At 32.9% G+C, this 21,871-nt stretch overlaps 1 protein-coding gene across 1 annotated transcript in view; it reads right to left on the bottom strand.

Moving 5' to 3' along the window:
• Window positions 1–21,871, bottom strand: part of LOC105361266 (TOX high mobility group box family member 3-like) — a 58,095-nt gene that overhangs the window by 9,919 nt on the left and 26,305 nt on the right. Inside the window, 4 exon segments of the mRNA XM_011498378.1 lie at window positions 7,617–7,752; window positions 16,001–16,113; window positions 18,239–18,430; window positions 19,007–19,136. Coding sequence (XP_011496680.1) covers window positions 7,617–7,752; window positions 16,001–16,113; window positions 18,239–18,430; window positions 19,007–19,136 — 571 coding nt within the window.

Genomic DNA, 21,871 nt, shown 5'->3' with positions numbered 1-21,871 from the left:
TTCTCTTTGTACGAGTAGATGAACGCTTTTAATTAAAGTACGAATTAACTGAATTATTCGAGTGACGTTTTCATTATGACGAAAACTTAACATTACGACCCAACTTCGTTAGAGCAAAAAATAATTTCTAGTACAATCACCGTGTAATTAATTGTACTTTTCACAATTCCTCCGAAAGGCAAAGGGAAAAAACTCAATTAAACTCATCTTCTTCGTAGTTGAAACGTGAAATTATAAAAGACTCGAAAGTTATCACGATTGAACGTAATTCTTCGCTTCTCTCGATCCATCAAAATAGAACAAACCACTTAAGTGGTAAAGAAATTAGTTGGAAAGTGAAATTTTATAAAAGAATCATCTTTTTCTTTACCCATAACAAAAACACCAAGCAATGTAAAATCATTTTTACCAGAGTGAAAGCTATTGGTTATTTTTTTTTTTTTTTTTTTTTTTTTTTTTTTTTTTTATTTTGACTATACAAAGATTTTACTGTTAAGCGAAAATTTTCGCTTCGATGCATTTATATGCTTTTTTTATTTATTTATTTTATATTTTAATCTATTATATATAGGATGGGTGCTTCTATCCTAATAAGTGAAGCCAAAGCATACGATAAATAGCCGAGATAAGGAAGTGACTTTTTTGTAAGTTACCATTTATGGTACCTTTTGGCTAACCTTTTGCATACAAATTAATTGTAAAAATCCTTGTAAAAAATGATAAATGAAAAATGAAAAATGTAAAATAAAATAAACAAATAGTTAATAATTCATATTAAAAGTTATTTATAATAACGACTATTAATATTCGGTTTAAAAGTTGTAATTTCCTCGTGTGTCTTCTCGTATTTTATAGAATAGAACGAAAGCGTACAATATACGTAGGATGGAAATTTATGTAAATGTAATATGAGTATGTAAATAGAAATTGTGAAGCAGATTATTGATTAAGCAATGACACTATTTTTAGAATAATAAATGGAAACTAAAATTGAAAGTACCGTTTCCATTACGAAAACTGTACATAAATATTTAATGAATAATAAGGGATAGAGAGAGAGAGAGAGAGAGAGAGAGAGAGAGAGAGATTTTATTAGAAACTATCGTTAATGAATAATCATTAATAATAATTATGACAAATAGCTAATTATACTTAGAGAAGCACAAGGGATATTAATTATTTATTCGCAAATAGGATTAGACAATTATTGTAAATTAATACGATAAGTTTGCTGATAAATGCCTAAAATATAATGCTTATAGCCTTTAAATAGATTATTTTATTATTTTTATCCCATATTTTCGTTCATCTTATTATGAAATTTGAAATATCACCATTCTTAAGAATGTCCGCGCGGTGGACATTTTAAAAATAAAAATTATATTATCTATTGGCATTTATGTAAATTCGTATATGCGGATTATTATATCTACCATCTTTTCTGCTTACCTCCTTAGGCATTTATACATATTCAATGTCAGAGTAAAAAGTTTTTCTGTCAAATAATGAAGAAATTATGGTAGCTGAAACTTCAATCCTATATTATTTCAATAGCGGAATAATGTCTAATGCATTAAATTGAAATTTTGAGTGACGAATAAATAAATGAATAAGAAATAAAAATTGATACCTTACAAGTCCAAAAACAAAACAAAACAAAAAAAAAACACTTGATTTATCCACATAGAGGTTTGTAGTTGAAGTAAATAATTAAATAATTGTGTAAAATCCGAGGTAAAATAAATTATATTCGTTACATTTTTGCGAATGAAAGGAAAAAAGGAAATAAGCATGCCTTATCTATATTACGCAAGTATTGCAAAAACCAACCATAAACTTGAAAGATACTAGACACTTGTCATAACGATTTATCGTCTTTGATGTGTAAAATAGGAAGCTGAATCAGTCCAAAGACGGGAATCTTGGTTAAAGAAGAAACAAGAAGCAAAGAGTAATCCTGCGGTTGCGCACATAGCCACCAGATGTTTTACACTGAATTTCCCGGGTCCATAACAGATGGGATTTTGTGTATTTTGCTACGAGTCTAGACTCCTCGCAGTACTAAAATGGAAAACTTTTATTTGGACAAACTGTTTTTAGTTGAAAAGATAAGTGCAATGGTTCAGCTGCTCATGCTTTTAAGTACAAAGAAAGTTTAACGAGTTATAACAATATCCCGTTGTACAATTAGTTTTTCTTTCTCTTCGTTTTTATGCGTGAAGGAGGAGGAGAAGGAGGAGGAGAAGGTGGAGGTGAAGGAGGAGGAGAAGGAGGAGGAGAAGGTGGAGGTGAAGGAGGAGGAGAAGGAGGAGGAGAAGGTGGAGGTGAAGGAGGAGGAGAAGGAGGAGGAGAAGGTGGAGGTGAAGGAGGAGGAGAAGGAGGAGGAGAAGGTGGAGGTGAAGGAGGAGGAGAAGGAGGAGGAGAAGGTGGAGGTGAAGGAGGAGGAGAAGGAGGAGGAGAAGGTGGAGGTGAAGGAGGAGGAGAAGGAGGAGGAGAAGGTGGAGGTGAAGGAGGAGGAGAAGGAGGAGGAGAAGGTGGAGGAGGAGGGGGGCGACAAACAATTGGAGTAATTTTTTTCTTGAGGTGAGCGACATGATTTCGGAAATTAAATTACTTTTCTCATCGTGTAATATTCAATATTTGCTATTCTGAATTATTTATTTAAGATTGCTGATTACGTAAATTATGAATAGTAGTAATAACCAGGATTAATATATTATAGTAAATCGATCAAAATGTACATAGAGAACAGTTAAAAAAAAAAATAAATAAATAAGATAAAATAAAAAGAAAAGAAAAAAAAAATAAGAAGAAATTCTTATCGCAATTTGCACGCTTATGAATTAATGGAATCGTAAAATCAATATTTATACTCTTGATTATAAATAATAATAGTCAACAACGTGAAGTAATATAATTCTATTCCCCTTCGTTAGACGAAAATGTATGTCGATTAATGGGACCCCACTCGAATATACATAAAATTGTTAATTTAGATAATGCGCGAGTAAAAATTGATGACTCATATTAAATAGTCAAGACAATTTCGAAGATAATGCGCGCACAAACAGACACAGAAGACAAGATGTTTCATGAGATTAGCCGGACAAAGCGCGGGTTCCATTATTTTGGTCTAAAAACATCTTCACCGAACGCCCCGATCGAAATTCATGACCCGCAGCTGTCACGTCACGTTCTCCCCTTATTATTTATAAATAACTCAATTACACAAACTTAAAATCTACCGGAGATAAAGTACAATTTAAAAATAGTTTGATTAATTAGACAGAGGAGGCCATCAAGCAAATTAATAGCGATACAGAACTTTGCCGATACATTATTTTCATATGTTATTTAATATGGAATTTAATATGGAATTTAATATGGAATTTAATATGGATCTAATATGGATTTAATATGGATTTAATATGGATTTAATGTGAGGATTGATGATTGAAATGTCCCGGACTGATTAAAAATGGTGCCTCATTGGAAGTACGATTTTCAATGCTGAGAGAGTCGGTTAAGTCGTCGGCAGTTCACCAAGTATTGGAAATAAGGAGAGAGAGAGAGAGAGAGAGAGAGAGAGAGAGAGAGAGAGAGAGAGAGAGAAGGCTCGCCGAGAGGCTTAATCAGCGGACACCAGCGCATGGAAAAGTGTTTATTACGCTGGTAGTGCATACAACTTCGGATGTAATTACCGATACCGCTAATAACGTTGACTTATCAGAGAGTAGGAGATGGAGAGGAAGCGCCGATAAGGCTGAGCTATTTACATAATAACGTAATGCCCAATGGTGATAACAAGATAATAAACGCTAGGGGCCTTCCATTCGACTGCAATAAGAAGCTGTGGTGGTTTATTGTTTATATTGGCGCTAATTTTCTAGTGCCATTAATTTTTTGCGCCAGGAAGACGTTCGAATTGGAGATTGGAGAGCGACTAGTGCTTAAGCAAACTTTATCGGATAATTGGTCTTACGTATTTCTTTTAATAAAATGCAGTTTGTAAGTGTTTGGCAAGTATTTTAGATTAATAATAAACATATTGCATAACATGGAGGATGTGGTTTTTTGTTTTCTGTTGTTGTTGTTGTTGTTGTTGTTGTTGTGTTATATTTGAAACAGGATATTTATGACAGTGACGAATAAAATTTCTGCTGTTGTTATTCAAATTATTGAAAAAAAAAGGGATTGAACGAGGAGTAGAAGCCACGATTAAGAAATTGAACATGCCCGTTTAGAAGTAAGTGCATTGACCGAAGAATTTACATACTGTAAAAACTTATTAGCCTTTCGATATGAATAAAAGATTCAAATAATATATTAACCGAGTATGTTGTGTAATTAAATGTTTTCCCTTCGCCCAATAATGCTATTCGAAATTACTGTTTAGCATACTGTGTAGGCAAAAAAAAAAAAAAAAGAAAGAAAGAAAGAAAACAAAGAAGAAAGAAGAAATTTAATAAGAATTATACAATAAAGACGACAAGTTGTTATTAATCTTGCCAACAAGATATCAAATGGCTATCAATTTTTATTTCACAAGAAATGATTTCCCATTAGGGAGTAAAATTCTTCGAATTATCGAATAGAATATCGGATGAATAAAACTTAATTAAACATTTCTTCAATCTTCGTGAGATAAATCAAATCTATTATCGACAATTTTATACGGACTTCCTTTAAAGTAAAATTAATCCCGTTATTCCGAGGATGTTCTCTCGTTAATTATGATGAATATGATGTATATTAATCTATGAAATTAATTTTTTTCTCTCTTTATTTTTTTATTTTCTTATTTTTATTATTATTTTTTCTTTTTTTTTTTAAATAATGATTTAATTATATTTTTCAAACAGTCATTTAAGCACACTTATTTTAATTAAAAATTTAAATATGAGAGGCTTTAATCGAAAAGATATATACCCCGATAAAATCAACTTAATGGCCTTTCACGTTATGAAACTTAATTAAATAGATAATCTAAAAAAGATTCCGAGGAAAGCATTGAAAACAAGGTACAGAGGATAATGGATAAAAAAATTCTTAGTATTTTTAATTATGCCGATACAAAGTGTTTTCTTCTTCTTCTTCATCTTCATCTTCATCATCTTCTTCTTACCCTTTCCCTTCCTTTTCTTAATCATTTTTTTTGCTCCTCCTTTTTCTTAACAAAGTGCTTATTTAAAAAAAAAATAATAAATTAAAAAAAAGAAAAACGAAACGAAACGAAACTCCGCACAGTCATTTCCGAGTGCTAATGTTTATGGGATAAAAAAATATAAAACAGGTCAAAGCATTATTCTACGGTCACTGTTGACGTTTGTCGCAATGTTTAGACTCCTACATAAGAACAACATATGCAGATGAAAATGCTAATGCAAGACACTTGGCTCGCTCCACTTTTTTTCTTTATCTTTTTTGAACGTCTAGCAACTCTTATTTTACCGTTATTTTAAAGTTTTTTTTTTTTTTTTAATCAAGTCTCTATTCAAGACTTTTAATAACTTTTTTAATATATAGGAGGGATGAAGGATTCATACACTGCGCTCTCGTCATTTTTCATTTAAATGCTGAACGACGATGAGACAGAAACCATGAAAGCGCCAATTTAAAAGTGAGGTCATTGAATTTTCATACGTTTTAATGGCATTCTGTCACTTGAAACTAAATACGCTGGCGTAATAATCGTATAAAAAAAATTATATTTACTTCGTTCAAAGATATGCATGAATTATTGCAACAGGACTGTAGTACTCTATATACATAAAGTGCACGGGATGCATTTTTTTTTTTTATTCTTTTCGTCTCAAAGTATTAGCAACAGCAGCAACATGTATAGAAAAACAATTTGTGGAAACAATTTACGAGTAATTATTCAGATGCTAGAGGCCTGTAATAACTATCGGATTATTAGCATTTTACAAATATTAAAGGATAATGTTCAAAAAAGCGTTTGGAAAAAAATTACTCAAGAATTTAACGGCTCCGATACCCGAGATGATTTATACAGTTATTTGAGCAAATGTATGCTAACAATGTATTTCGTATAAAAATTTGCATTTACCGTGAATATCGACAAGAAGACTGTCCGATACTTGTAGCCGTCAATATATTTATCAGGTAAATGAGCCAATGCTTTTGCACGATATTCCGCCTTGACTGATAAAATAATTTTACCGGACTCGAGCTCGTTAGTGTAGTCTAAACGAATTGCGCGCGAGTGTGTTTCTCTGAGCTCTGGCGAAGCTGCTGACTAATGGATTTCAGAAATAAATTTAAAACTAGTGCTAGCACAAAATGTAATGCACTCTCGTTATTTCTTTATTTCGTTTTTTTTTCTTCCTTCCTTTCTCTCTCTCTCTCTCTCTCTCTCTCTCTCTCTCTATCTCGTTTTTTTTTCTCGCCGGCAAAAGTACCTTTTGCAAATTGTGCATTTTAACAATTATCGCGAAGATAATATGAGCCTGTAAATGCATTTTAAACAACAAAAAAAAAAGAAAAAAAAAAGGATAGGATTTAATGTTGATGACGCATTAGGGGGAGGAGGAGAGATTCGGGGAGAAGAACAAGTGGGAGAACACGAGAAGAAAGAGAAATATTCTGGATATGAGATCGACATTTAAATTCCATTTATTCGATTACATATGTTTATAAAAACAATTATTAGTTTATTAGTTATTCCGAATGTAATAGCTGTAATATTTATTGTTGGCAGAGTGAGAGAGTATCACAAAAAATTGATCTTCGCCTCTTTATCATATACGTACATTAAAATTATCGAACACGTAAAATTAAGAAGAACATGTCGATGCATTAAATAATTATAAAAACGAATGTGAATTCTTATCCACTTTATTATGAAGCTTTTAATAAATAATTAATGCCAATTATAAATATTTCCTCTGCTCAGACAGAATCCAACTCAATTTTAATTTTTAATTTGAGTGCTATTAAACTGAATTAATGATAAATACAATAAAGCTTTGCTGCTAATTTATTGTTTTCTCCAGACAATAATGGTTGAGAAATAACTTTTATTTCGAGGAATTTTGTATAGACTCTTGGAAATTCATTGAATTAATTGTCTAATGAAAGTACCCGATGTGATATTGACCAAATTAAAAGCACTCTCAAGCATCCCTTCACCAGATGACAATCTTACTAACCATCAACGTGCATTGGTTTATCTTTTAATTTCTTTTCACCCATCAACTTAACTATTATTTAGTATAAGGGATTTCAGAAAAATTTCTACTTTTCATCATAAAGGACTTTTTATATACACCATGTACGATTGATTTTCATCAATAGGGGGTTATTCAAAAGACGACTATTTTCTTTTTCCTCCCGCGTTCACTCTCTTCTTTCTCTCTTTTCTCTCATAGCGCTTTTATGATTCTCATCAAAGATTAAAGGACTCGTGGGCCTTTAGACTGACAGCACAATACCAAAGCTTGTGTATTTAACGCTTCGAGAGAGAGAGAGAGAGAGAGAGAGAGATGGGAGCGTGTGCGCGAGCGAGAAAGGGAGGAAGGGAAAGAAGAGGGAGTGAGATATTTAGTGAATGCCCTTCGTTAGGCTCTTGAAAAAGAGAATCTTTCTATACTTACGTCCTTATGCTCTGTATCCAGGGCGTCCCACATTGACGCGACAATTTTTGAAACTTCGCCGAAGCTCGCATTCGAATTTTGACTTTTGATAGCTGCCTGTGTATCCCTGAAGAACAGCGCGTATGCTGATACTGGCCTGAAAGTTTCAGATAAAACGAAATCTTATAGATTAGAAAATGCGATACAAATGCCTACGGCAGACATTTTCATAAATACAACACGTAATTAATATTGTATATGGGAATAAGAAATTTGCAAAGTAAGGGCAACAAAGATTCCCAATCCGAGGCATTGATCCATGAGAATAAATAATAATGAAAAAAGTATTTCGTGTTATTTATTTGCAAGAGTTATAGCAATTATACATGCATCGAATAATAAAATTTTAGCGTGGAAAACTGTTTTCTCCCTCATAATTAATTAAAAAATGCATGCTATTCGAGTGAAACGTGTACGTTTTTTCTTCATTCGATATTAAGCCACTTTTTCAAGCACCTCTATTAATTAAAGAAATTTTTAATTGAATAATATTTTTATTTTGATAGAATATAGAAAATTGTATCGTTAAAACTTCAAAAATATTCGTTAAATAACTTTGAATATTACAGATGTAAAGCCTCTCTCTCGTTACTGTTTATTCTCTGCTGCGGAGGCCAATTTATGAGAAAAAAAATAATTGCACGCTAATTATATTTATAAGGAGCCTTAATTTACGTTGAAAGAAAAAAAAAAAGAAAAAGAAAGAAAAAAAAAAAGAAAGAGAAAGGAAAAAAAATGAAATCTTTTGAATAGATTTCCAGTCTTTTCGTTTCTTTTGAGTTTCGCTTTGTTTCCATTACACAGTCCTACATCGAATTTCTTTGTCCTTTATCCCCTCTTCCAATTCCACTCGCGCTTTCTTCCCATTAAAGTAGCTCTCTAATTACGTTTAAACCATTTGATTCGCTTTATTCAACATTTCAGTTTATTCCCTTGTAAAGAAGAATGAAAAACATGACGCGAATTTACCACAATCTATATTATGGAATCTCGCCAAGTTTCTAATCAACTAAATATCATTTCGCTCATATACAATGTTTCCGTATACTTTTATTATATACCATTTTATCTTAAAATAATTCCATTCGTTTCAATTTCTTCATATAAAAATATTGGATATCAAGTGTATTATATTACATTTCGTGCCCCTAAAAGTAAATCTAAACTTGAAATAAGATATTTCTTTTTTATTTACGTACTTTTGTCAATTACTTTAACAAATCTTCAATTATCCTCAATTATCTAAAAGATATCCTATATAATTATCGCGAATGACAATTACACTTCTTGTAGCATTTCAATTGTAAATATTTTACAAACGAAGGATGTTTTACATCATTATTATTCGAAAGTTATGTACAAAGGCAGAATAATAGAAATTATTCTCAAGGATAACAAGGATAAACTTAATAGAGCCAAATATAAAATTATAAAATGAGATGAAATTGTTGCTTTTACCTAAGAATAATTAATAATTCGTAAAATCGTATAATCTTACGACTTCGCAAGAATAATTAAAAATTAATATTATATTTAATTACATTTAGTTTGTAAAGCTCTTAAGATCTCTTATAATAATAAAATTAAGAGAAAAAAACTTTATAAATTAAACAAGTTTTTCAACGTTATATTATAGAAGGTAATTCCTAAGAGAGATTTTACGAGGCTCTAAAATTAAAGTGCGAGTGAAATAGTCTTTTACTTTAGGTTATTGGTCGGCGGGTCAGGAGGGAGGACGAGACGAAAGGATGAACCGCCATATGAAGAAAAAAAAGAAGTAAGATAAGAAAAAACGAACTAGTTGAGGTAGCGTTGAAAAGGGAAACCTATCGGTAGGTTTCGACTTTCCTTGTGGTTTTTTCTCGGAAATGCGAGAATAAATCCTGAACAAGGAAAAATATAACGAGACGAAGATAAGCGAAGCACGGAAATGGATTTACGAGAGCGAGACGAACGTTGACATTGCATAACTCGAGAGGTCGAAGTACTCCCTCCCTCTCACTCACTCACTCGCTCACTCACTCTCTCTCTCTCTCTCTCTCTCTCTCTCTCTTTCTCTCTGCCTGTCTCGCTTGCTCACTCGCGCCCTTCCACCGGCCCATCGCAATCTTATACTCTCTTCTCTTATTATTGACTACGTAAATTTGTAATGTCAAAATAATAAGAGCACGAGCTATGAACTTTCGAAGCATACATTTTAATTTTATTTAAATATTAGATATATGAATATTAGGAATTTTACTGTCTGCGGTTAATGAAAATAATTTATCTTCTTATATATAATATTATTAATAATATTTTTACATAATAATATATTTTTTTCAATTTTAATTGCTTCGATGGTCAGAGAATTTATATAACTCTGCAATGAAATAAAAAATACTATAAAAAAAAGAGGAAAAAAAAGAGGTAAAAAAAGAAGAAAAAAAAGAAGGAATAAATAAAATAGTGCAATTTGAAAAGACTAATCGGTAATGTAGAAACAAAATATTATCAACACTTTTATAAAATATTGGACGATTTGAAAATACATATTCCTCGCACTGCTTTATAATTATGAGAAAAGAATTTCCTCTCTACTAACAACTATGTAAGTTAGCATTAATTACAACACAAAGAGTATATTTTTCGAGATTTCGTCAATGTCCCGCAAGATGGCGCACTCCGTAATAGCAAATTTTTACCATAAAGCCGGTAATGCTATAATTGAATATGTCAACTAACGTTAAACGAGAGCGAACCGAATGATATTGTGGACTTAACCGAATATGTTGTTATTCAAACAAGTTAAATTTGGTGGGAAAGTGGTGCAATGGAGGAGTTCCAGTTCAAAGGATATGATTCCATTGTTTGATTTCACCGTAAACGGCTATGCTGTTGCATAGCGTATCTACCTGCTTAACCAGTATATACAGCCATTTCCGCTGGATTTCATCACTCACATATCTCGACTGCTCTTGATAACATTTAAAATGGATATTAAGCAGCTTACAATAAAATACGTTTCTCCGCCCACAAAAAAAAAAAAAAAAAAAAAAACAACAACAACAACAACAACAACAACAACAACAAACTTTATCATTTCTTGTTTTCGTAGTTACGGATGCTCTACATTCATTATAGTATAGTCGCAATTTTTCCCATTTAAGATTATCGCGCATAATCTACATGCTTTGTGGAATAAAAAAGATTTTAATAGAAAATGTTTTCTCGTGAAATCGCCGATTGGCCGGTCTTTAAGCGCTGTAGCGTCATCTTCTTCTACAACTCGATCTCAACAAGCATGAAGAAACACCAAAATCATCGACCTTATTATTAGTATTGTGTCGAGCTTATGTAAGCTATGAGAAATCATTCGTTGCATTACTTGTGGCAATTTAGCAATACGTTCGTTATTTTATTGATAGTCGAGAAATTTTGTTGACACATGTAATCTAATTATGTGCAGTCGATTATTTGTTTGAATTTAACTTTCTTATCGCGAAGATCGAAATTCCCATTGCAACCTTTTTAAAAATCATTCGTTATTTATTGTTCAACGAAATGGCTTGTCAAATAATAATAATTCTGCTATTAAGGATGGATTTTTTTTTACTCGAGATGTATATCGCATACTAGGCTGACGACTTCGATAAAGTTTTCTTAAACTTGATTTATGAAGAATTTTTCATTTAAAGTATTAATGTCGTATATACATTTAAGTATTCGAGATTATTTTTATTTAAAAAATATATATGAATAATATTTATGAATTTCAAAATTATGACTTATTCCAATCATCGTAAACTTACAAGAATCGCTAAAATTTTCTTCGTTGCGCGTAAAATGTATGTATATTACAGTTTAAAGTTATACTTTACTAAAGTGGAATTAATTTTCCAAATTACTTTTGCAGAAAATTGATGAGCTGAATTGCAATATAAATTACTTTACATCATCTAATTGGATCATGTAAAATTTAACCTTTAAAGTAGATGAAAAATGGTTGAAAAGTTCGAGAAAGATCGATAAAAATTATATTTACATAAGTATTATAATCAATTGTGAATGTATATTTAAAAAGTAAACAAAGTTAAACGAACGATTTACATTACTTTTAAAGTCAAATAATTTGATAGAATAGCATATTTTAGATTTACTCGTGCGTATTATCCGCACATACATACCGGCGCATAATTAACATTAGTCTGATAAATAAGCATGAATTGGTTGTGTGTGTGTGTGTGTGTGTGTGTGTGTGTGTGTGTGTTTGTTTGTTTGTTGTAGTAGTTGTTGTCGTAGTTGTCGTTGTTGTCGTTGTTGTTGTCGTTGCTGTCGTTGTTGTTGTCGTCGTCGTTGTTGTTGTAAAAGATTAAGTAAAAAATAAAAATTACAGGAAATACGAAGGCAAATAATAAAGAAATTTATCTATGTAGAACAGAGATATAATTAATTGATAAGCAATGTTAATGCGTCTAGTAATCTTCATGGCTAGATAGATTATTATATTTAAATTATTAACCATATTTAGCTTAAAACCGTAATAATAACTTAAAAATCGATGGTCAACAATTATCTTAAGACACAGGATTATTCGTTACTATATTTAATGCTTGCAGTACTAAAAATTTATTTAAAATCATTTCGTTGGATATTTAAAGTACAGGCTTACATTAAAAGATCCTAAAAGTTACGGACAAAGATATATGTGTTTGACAGTTGCGAATTGGCAGACCATGTCACAATCTAGTATTTTTAGAAGGAAATAAAATTTAGCACACGTGTGATTCATTTGCATACTTACGTATAGAAATATGCTTATATATAGTTATTCGAGAATATAAAATTAATAATATAGAAGTTTGATTATTGATGCGTCGATTAATTTAAATAAATAAATAAATAAATACATAAATAAATAATTAAAAAAAAGATGTGTGTGTGTTTATATATATATATACATACAACCATTTACGTATCAATGCTTCGTTAATATAATTTATAACTCGTGAACATTTTGAAAAATATATAGTAATGATGTTACATTAGATAGGCGTAATAAAATTCAATCTTGATATTAATAATATTTTTATTTATTTATTCTATTAAAATATTAAGAAAGTAAAAGCGAATTAGAGTTAACATTTAATTCGAACATGGTTAAGTATTATCTAATTTATAGAATTCATCAATTGCCATCAACAGTGGCAACCTCAATAAAAATCAATTAATATTGTTGAATTTATATAATTAACTTCATAAATGTGACCCCCATTATTCTTAATAAAACGTTTGTACTCTGTTCTACAATTACGTAAAATAAAGCGTAATAATATATACATGAAATTTTGTCCTTCAGAATTAAGAGTCGGTTTTATATCAACAAGAGCTTTTACAAAAAAAATATATATATATGAATATATTAACTAATTATATAAACAATTTCATTGGAAACATGTATAAATATTTATTTATTTCTTAGAACGTAAGCAATTGAGCTCGGATAATGGAAAAATAACATGGGAACAAAATAAACATAATCCCAATTCGTTTGGTTTTATGTATGTTTAGGACTTCCTATTCTAAATTCCGTAACAATTCTATGTGATAAATTTAAAAGAATTTCGACTCCACTAAAGGTTTGTTATTGTTTTATTATTATTATTATTTTTTTTTTTTTTTTTTTTTACTCTTACTAATGTGTTAAAACTCTTTCATTTCATGTTCCATTGTTTGACAAAGTTGCCGGGGGTATGGGAGAGAAAGAGCGAGAGAGAAAAATTGAGTGACCGAGCGAGAGGGGCAGGAGAAAGCAAAATTTATCAGGTATACGGCTATGAAAATGCCCGGCAGATATCGTTAATTCTCGACCATAACCGTGTAATCTGGTTCAACTATTGCGCCATCATTACAATACACACTGCTACGTTGTAGTGAGAGAGAAGGCATATAGAGACGAGGCCATTTACCAATCCCTAATACAATGCGTATGACCTACCCCCAAGCAGCAGTCTCTTCTCTTTCTCTATCGCTACCTCCCTCTCACCCCCCGACATCTCTAGTTTTCCTATGTTCAAAACTGGACCATTGGAGATCGTATCTACAGTTCCTATCTTCGTCGACGTCGTCGTCGTGGTCTCTCACATTCGTGCATTTACGGCGTTGCGACAATAACGGTAATTGCCAATTCACAAAGGTAATAACTTACAACCCCGCCCCCTCCACCCCCCACCACCAAAACCCTTTTCAAGCATCACCCGTTGCTGTACTTCGACTCTCAGCTCTTCTATGTTCCCTAATCATTTACGATAGTGTGAGTTAAAATGAGGTATATATAATGAAAAGGCAGACTCATTGCAAAAAGAGAGGTAAAATCTGAGTAATAGGCATTGAAAAATTATGGAACAATGTTATGATAAACATATAATAGACGTGCTTGACTGTCTAAGAAATACATGGAATAAACTAAACTCAACAATTGCGCTTTTATAAGAATGTTCTAATCATCATCATCATCATCATCATCATCATCATTATTTTTATAGTAGTAGTAGTAGTAGTAGTAGTAGTAGTAGTAGTAGCATTTGTTGTTGTTACTCTTATACATTTCTATTATGAGCTAATTAGTTTAAAATTTTCAAATGCTATTATTCGTTATTTTATGGATAATTAGGCTTGCAAAATTTTACGACAAACTTAATTTGCATTGCAGATTTTCACATTGTGCAAAATTTATCGGAATCCCAGTGTGAGCCTTATGAATAGATTCGAACGCTGAAATACAAAAATCCCGAATGATCATGAGATATAATAGATAATAATCAATATATTGCAATTGGTGATTTGAATGAAAATACTAAATTTATATTAGAGAATAATCGCTTTATATTATCAACTTCATTTATTCTTCGAATGGAGCTGAATGCTCCGAAACATATACTACCAGTTCAAAACTTGTTAAGAAATGACTTAACTATGCTGAATTGTACCGAGACATGGCATCACAATAGTCCCATTATCATGAAAAGCTTTCATAAATTTCGCTCGTACAAGAGAATGATAAAAGATTGTGATTAATTTATATTATACTCTCTCGCAACATTCTGTAAATGTAATTAGTGAATTGTTTAAAAAAATATGATGATGTAAATAAATTAGAAACTGTCATTAAAATTATCCAAAGCTCTATGGAAATATTAGATTAAAGTATTGTATTAAAAAAAAATTGTAAGCGAAGAGACGACGATGAATAAAGTGAATCAGAGCGAGATAAAGAAATAATAAATAGATATTTTAATGAGAAATGTTGCCGAGTTGTGCCGGAAGCGCGAGGACACGGCGAACGTACTCGATATAAGCAAGATATGTCAATAATTTGAAGTTATTATTAAAAAATTTTTAAGTTTATAAGTTTATAAATAAATTTCCCTTTTACACGACATGCTGATCATGGAGAACCTAGTTGTTTATGTTTTATCTCGAAGCCGCTTGTCACGTTTTTTATTAAAATTTTGCCATGAACTACAACCTATAATAGAGTAGTATATCTCTTTTGTTTCTCTCTCTCTCTCTCTCTCTCTCTCTCTCTTCCTCGCACCCCCCCTCCCTCCTTATTTCAAAAAAAGAAAAGAAAAACAAGGCCAATAAAGTATTTACAATTTATTATTTAAAATTATAATGAATGTAAAATCGAGTGCGTGTGCTTGATGACGACAACTCACAATGCATAATTAGTATAAAGTGTTCTAAGATTTCAATTATAATTTTGTTGTTGTTGTCGTTGTCGTTGTCGTTGTCGTTGCTGTTGTTCTCTTATTTAATTCTACGAAATATCGAGCGATCCTTGAATCGCTACCGACCATGCTATAATTAATCTATAATACTAGCAAATTTAGTCTCGAATAAATCGTGATATCGGCAAACACCGACCATTAATAGCAATTTCATCGCGCGCATTATGAAAAGAGCCGACGCGTGCCCTATAAGACACATACTTTATGACGTTTTTGAACAGGGCGACCACAACCTACCAAAACAGACGGCCAAAATTCTTTGCCACGTCGATAATAAGGATGCGCAGAATGATGAAACAGTTCGTAACTTAATGCACAACTATTACAGTTGGCCTAGCTAAATAAAGCGTATAGGCGAATTGCAAAAATGAAATGCCTTTTTCAGAAAGCGTGAGCTAAAGGAGCCCAGGGAGTACATTTTTGCATCGCTGGCTCGCCCCGCCTCTTATAAATTATAATTTCGTCTAACATCTAATTATCTGAGGAGAAATGAGATTCCCTTTCAGTCCCCTCGACCCACCCCGAGACGATCGAAATAATTTAGGGAAGGTTGCTTGTTGTTTTGTTGCTTACTTTTGCGGTTCGTTGGGATCTCGCTTCTTTTTTTTCTTCTGAGCCTTTGGTTTCTTTTGTGCCTTGCTCATCGTGTCGGCCGGTTCCGGGGAAGGTCTCTTGATACCCGTTATCTGCAATGTCAAACAAAAAACGAAACACATGTAGACGCGATATTAATCGCCGTGACGTCGAACGCAAACAATAACCAAGTCGTCTTTTTCAACCTTTTCTTTCTTTCATTCTTTCTTTCTTTCATTTTTTTTTCTTTTTTTTTTTTTTGCATTAATCTACCGTCATTGACATCCAACCTTTTTAAGTTGTAATATTGCGAGTTCGCTTGCAAAGCAATTGTTGCATAAGGGTAGGCAGGCATAAAGTAAAAAATTGAAATTGTCGTTATTGTTTATTCGAAGGTTTACACGATATAAGGTTTTGTGTGCATTCTTTCTGTTTTTTTTTTTGTGTTTTTTGTGTTTTTTTTTCCCCCCAATCTCACGCGTACAATAGAAATCAAGAAGTTGTAATATTTGGTGAATATTTGGTAATGGTAATGATGGAATTGAAAAGTAATTGTATTTGCCAAATGAAAAAACATCGAAGCGATGAAAAGGCGATATAGATGACAAATTGCCTATCACATGTTATTCGCTCGATCGAAATTTATTAGGGAAAATTATAAGAAATTATGTTCGATTGACATTGAAAATTATTGCCAAGACGAACGATAATGTCGATATTAATACAAATCGTGACCATACATGAGAATTAATTTTGATTAATGGATAAATAAAATAAAAGAAAATAAAGCTTTAATCTGAGAATAACTATAATTTAAAATGAACGAAATACAATGTAGCGAAATGGTTTTTATTACGATCAATAGACCGTTCTCATTTTGAAATGGAACATTAAAATGACAAAGTGCCCGGGAAGAAAGAATATTATAGTAATCAAAGGCATTTTATTTGCGTCAGTATAACCGCTTTTAACTTCTAAGGCCGTTGAGATGAAAAGAGGTTTTAAAAGTGAAAGTTGACGCTTCTAACAAAAGAAGAGAGCAAAAAAAAAAAAGGAAACTAAAAAAGAAAATAGTATGTGTCTATGTAGAAAAGAAAACTAGTTATGCCGTAGTTTTAAAAGCCTTTTGGTATTCAAAACACTGCGAGATATTTCTTGAATTTTATAAGATGAGGCTGTTATATTTACATGTTACATGTAAAGATAAATAGGTTTGTAGATAGGAATGCCTTGAATCGTCATCCTTTTCACTTTAATCAGTAATGATTTTGAAAATTTGAGCCCGAAAAAAAGAGAGATATTTACATAAAAATGCAATTAATCGGATAAATTGAGAATGCAAATGATATTTCAAATTACAATTTGTCATTATACGATGATAAATTATATTTTCTTTAGTTATTTATTTATTTGAGTAAATATGTAGGTCTTATAGTAGAAGTTAAGTAAATAATTTCATGCACAACGACAAACGGGATAATAAACGTAAAAACGGGCTTGGGGCGCACAATGGACCACCACAAAATCATGTGATTTTGTTGTATGTTGTATGTTGTAAAGCTAAATAAATGCTTGCTTGTCAATTTTACTTGTATTTTCAAGTTATTATCGTTCATTTTTATAACTTGACATTCCTGAATAATTTTCCCGTATAAATAATGCATAAGTCCTTTTATTACCGGCAATTTAAAGTTCAACTTCATAACAAATTCCCTACAGTAATAGGGTGGAGTGGGTAGCGGTGTAGCGGGGGAGTGGGGGGGGGGGGTGGGGGGGGGGGGGGGGGGTCGTGGAAAGGAAGGAGTGGACTCAAAACGCTCTAAAGGGATTGAAGCTATTGTCCGTAACTTTAGCCTTTGATGGAATTTCAACATAATTTTCAATCGTGCGAATCCAAATTAATTTTTGAAAGCCAATTAACTACTTATCAAAATTATGCCATTGGCTTTAACATTTAATAACATTTGAGATTATTAAATTTCCTCACGTCACGTCGTTATTATGCAAATAGATTTCAATAGCCAACTATACGAATGGCGCGAGAATGTTTACGCAAAATAAGGACGAAATTGTTATACTACGTTTGAGTAAAGACAGCCGGTCTCGTAAAACAGAAAGAAGAATAAAGAAAAAAGGTCGATATAAAGCAGACGAAACACGCGAAAAACTTTGGAATTTCGATCCCGTACAGAACAGATAAGCTGTTATTATCGACCGAGCGAAGAAAAACCAACTCACCATTGCCGAGTGTGGTGTACTATCATCACTATCCTCGCTGGTCGTCGTGTTCTCGGGGACGACGGTCTGCTGCATAGCCGGGGGGCTACCCCCTGCAGGGCTCCTATACTGCAATTGCTGCTGCTGTTGCTGCTGCTGCTGCTGCTGCTGCTGCTGCTGCTGTTGTTGTTGTTGTTGCTGCTGCTGCTGCTGTTGTTGTTGTTGTTGCTGCTGCTGCTGCTGTTGTTGTTGTTGTTGCTGCTGCTGCTGCTGTTGTTGTTGTTGTTGCTGCTGCTGCTGCTGTTGTTGTTGTTGTTGCTGCTGCTGCTGCTGTTGTTGTTGTTGTTGCTGCTGCTGCTGCTGTTGTTGTTGTTGTTGCTGCTGCTGCTGCTGTTGTTGTTGTTGTTGCTGCTGCTGCTGCTGTTGTTGTTGTTGTTGCTGCTGCTGCTGCTGTTGTTGTTGTTGTTGCTGCTGCTGCTGCTGTTGTTGTTGTTGTTGCTGCTGCTGCTGCTGTTGTTGTTGTTGTTGCTGCTGCTGCTGCTGTTGTTGTTGTTGTTGCTGCTGCTGCTGCTGTTGTTGTTGTTGTTGCTGCTGCTGCTGCTGTTGTTGTTGTTGTTGCTGCTGCTGCTGCTGTTGTTGTTGTTGTTGCTGCTGCTGCTGCTGTTGTTGTTGTTGTTGCTGCTGCTGCTGCTGTTGTTGTTGTTGTTGCTGCTGCTGCTGCTGTTGTTGTTGTTGCTGCTGTTGTTGCTGCTGCTGTTGGAGGTGCTGCTGCGAGTGCAAATACTGCATGTGCTGCATCTGCTGCTGCTGCTGTTGTTGCTGCTGCTGCTGCATAAGGAGCATCTGCTGCTGACCAGTGTGCTGCTGACCTGGCGAGCTCATCGTTGTATACGAGCTTTGGGGACTGCTATACGCCGAACTGGGGACAAAAGGATTTTTTTTTGACTTCGTACTTTCTGGTTTTTGCTCATTTTGCCGACCTCGTGAGTCCGAGGTATTACGAGTCGTAAGTTGCAAGCATTTTTTGCTTTTCATTTCTTTAAATTCGTAGTTTTTTCTTTCTTTCTTTCTTTACTCTAACCGATGTCGCATTAAAACGAATGTAAGGAGATTTATGTTGCGTAACAAAGGATAACAAATTTTCAAGGTAATTGGCTAAATTTAATAGTCGTGGAAGCCCAAATTTGCCTTTTATAATAATATATATTGACATCGAGCTTTATCTAATAAAGAAGCAATAAATCTCTGCAACCTCATTATAGGTTTTATTATTTAAAGCATAATCGTTGTGCCTGGCCAACATCTACTTAAGTATGTTTATGTTACTTCTATGTTCTAGTAGGATTAAAAAAAAAAAAAAAAAAAAAAAAAAAAAAAAAAAAAAAAAAAAAAAAAAACCCTAGAGCAAGTATATTATAATCATAATGTGCCATTATGATTATTAAATCAAACATTGTTTCGGAGTTTATGCCGGGATGATAAGCAGTCGCCTTAATAAGGGAAATGTTGAGTAATAAAAATAATGAGAATGCAAACATTGAGAATTATATATCAAGCCCAGCTTGTGTATTCCACATAATTTGAATCCCTACAACTAAATAAATACGTAAAGAGAAAAAAAAATGAAAAAAAAAAAAATAATAATAAGAGAGAATTCTGTACGTTAGGCGAGTAAACGGAACCAACTTAAAGTGTGTGTGTGTGTGTGCGTGTGTGTGTGTGTGTGTGTGTATACATATATATATATATATATATGTAATCGTGAAAAGTGTTTGAAGGGCAACTGTTTTGGTGCATCGATTGATTCAAGTAGCACCACCGGGTGCTTGCAAAATATTTACGTATTCGATATTTCATCAATATTACGTTTAACTTGAGAGCACGAAAATTCAAAATTGCGAGAACACATATTTACCCTGTATTTTGAAAGCAGCAACTTTACTTATATTTCATACATGGTCCCTTTATTTGATGTTGGGGATTGGCGGAGGGATTGGGAGGGGGTGGCACTAATAGGATGGGAGAAACGATGAAAGGAAAACATTTTACTTATTAAGAATACAATTAATATAGAGAGTGTTTTGGATTTTTTTACATTAAAAAATTACGATCAAATAATATTCTCGTCGATCCTACTAGTGTATTAAAAAAAATATATCAACACGTACACAGTAGTTCTTTCTCCGTTTGAGTTTATAGATATCCTACCAGTAAATGAGATAGTATTATCGTATATCGGAACGTAGAAAATTCAACGTGGATATTGATTTTACAGTCAAGTTCACTGTACGTTTAAAACAGATTCGATATAATTTTTCTTTCATTTGTCATCCATCACTCAACTCCATCGATTGTAATGCTAATGCTAATAATAATAATAATAATAGTAACAGTAACCAATAAGAGTTCAATATTAGAACTCATATATTGCTAAAAATTGAAAACATCGACGTCGAGCTCTAGCTGCCGTCTTTGATAGTAATTTTTGAGTGAAAAATAAATTAATTAATAAATAAACGATCGTATTATCGTTACACGAGATATTAATTTTTTATCGCGTGCAATATATATATAAGTAGGCGGACAGTTGGAAAAATTAGATATTAAAAAGTCGTAGATCAAACGTTATCAACGCTATTTTCAAATTAAACAAAAATTACAAACATAACCTAAAACAAGTAGTTCGTTAAATCAGTACGTTACGGTGATGTTAGGAGGGCGATAATTGTCAGTTAATAATTAAAAAAGCGTGTAAAAACGACTAGGCTCTTCTTGCACAAGCACGTCGGAAGTTTAAAAGCAAACAGGGTAACGTAAGAGAATGAGTATATGCTACTCTTCGCATTCAGTTCCTGTACACCTTGAATCGGTATAAAGGAAATAATTAGCGGACTAACGATCTATGGAGGTAATATAAAAATGTCGGGCTTGAAAAGATGAAGGGGCAAAGAGGAGTAAAGAAAAAAAGTGGGAGGCAGTGAGGTGGATGGCGGAGGAGGCACTATGAGGAGGAAAAAAGTGTAAAATTACCCGGTGTGTCGGTGCGCGAATGCTATTTTAACACAAATTGGATAACTTATGAGATATGGTCGGTGCTGCGTCAGCGTCGCAGAATTTACGGGCTATTCTACATCGGTACGCCCCCCTCCTCCTCCTTCTCACTCTCTCTCTCTCTCTCTCTATGTTTCCCCATCACCCATCCGCTCCCCCTGCCACCCCCTTACCATCGCTTACCCCCTTCACTTCTTTTGCACTTTCGTCTCTTTTCGAGTCTTTTATTCGCTGTTATCTCAAATTAAATTTGCCTGAACGATAAAGTTTCCCCATCACCCATCCGCTCCCCCTGCCACCCCCTTACCATCGCTTACCCCCTTCACTTCTTTTGCACTTTCGTCTCTTTTCGAGTCTTTTATTCGCTGTTATCTCAAATTAAATTTGCCTGAACGATAAATTTTGCCCTTTTTTTTTTTTTTTTTTTTTTTTTTAATAAAATGTCCTTTCCATCTTGCCATACGATCATTTACTATTTCACAGGTCATAACGATTTAACAAGCTACTTTTAATGAACATTGCTTTAGAAGCTAATATCGAGCAGTAATCATTTACACCTTTTATCGGAACATATATATATATATATATTTGTTTTTTTTTTTT

This window comes from Ceratosolen solmsi, unplaced genomic scaffold (genome assembly GCF_000503995.2).
Source record: "Ceratosolen solmsi marchali unplaced genomic scaffold, CerSol_1.0 scaffold30, whole genome shotgun sequence".
Classification (NCBI taxonomy): Eukaryota; Metazoa; Arthropoda; class Insecta; order Hymenoptera; family Agaonidae; genus Ceratosolen; species Ceratosolen solmsi.
The sequence above is the reverse complement of the archived record's forward strand: the minus strand, read 5'-3'. Positions and strand labels throughout refer to the sequence as shown.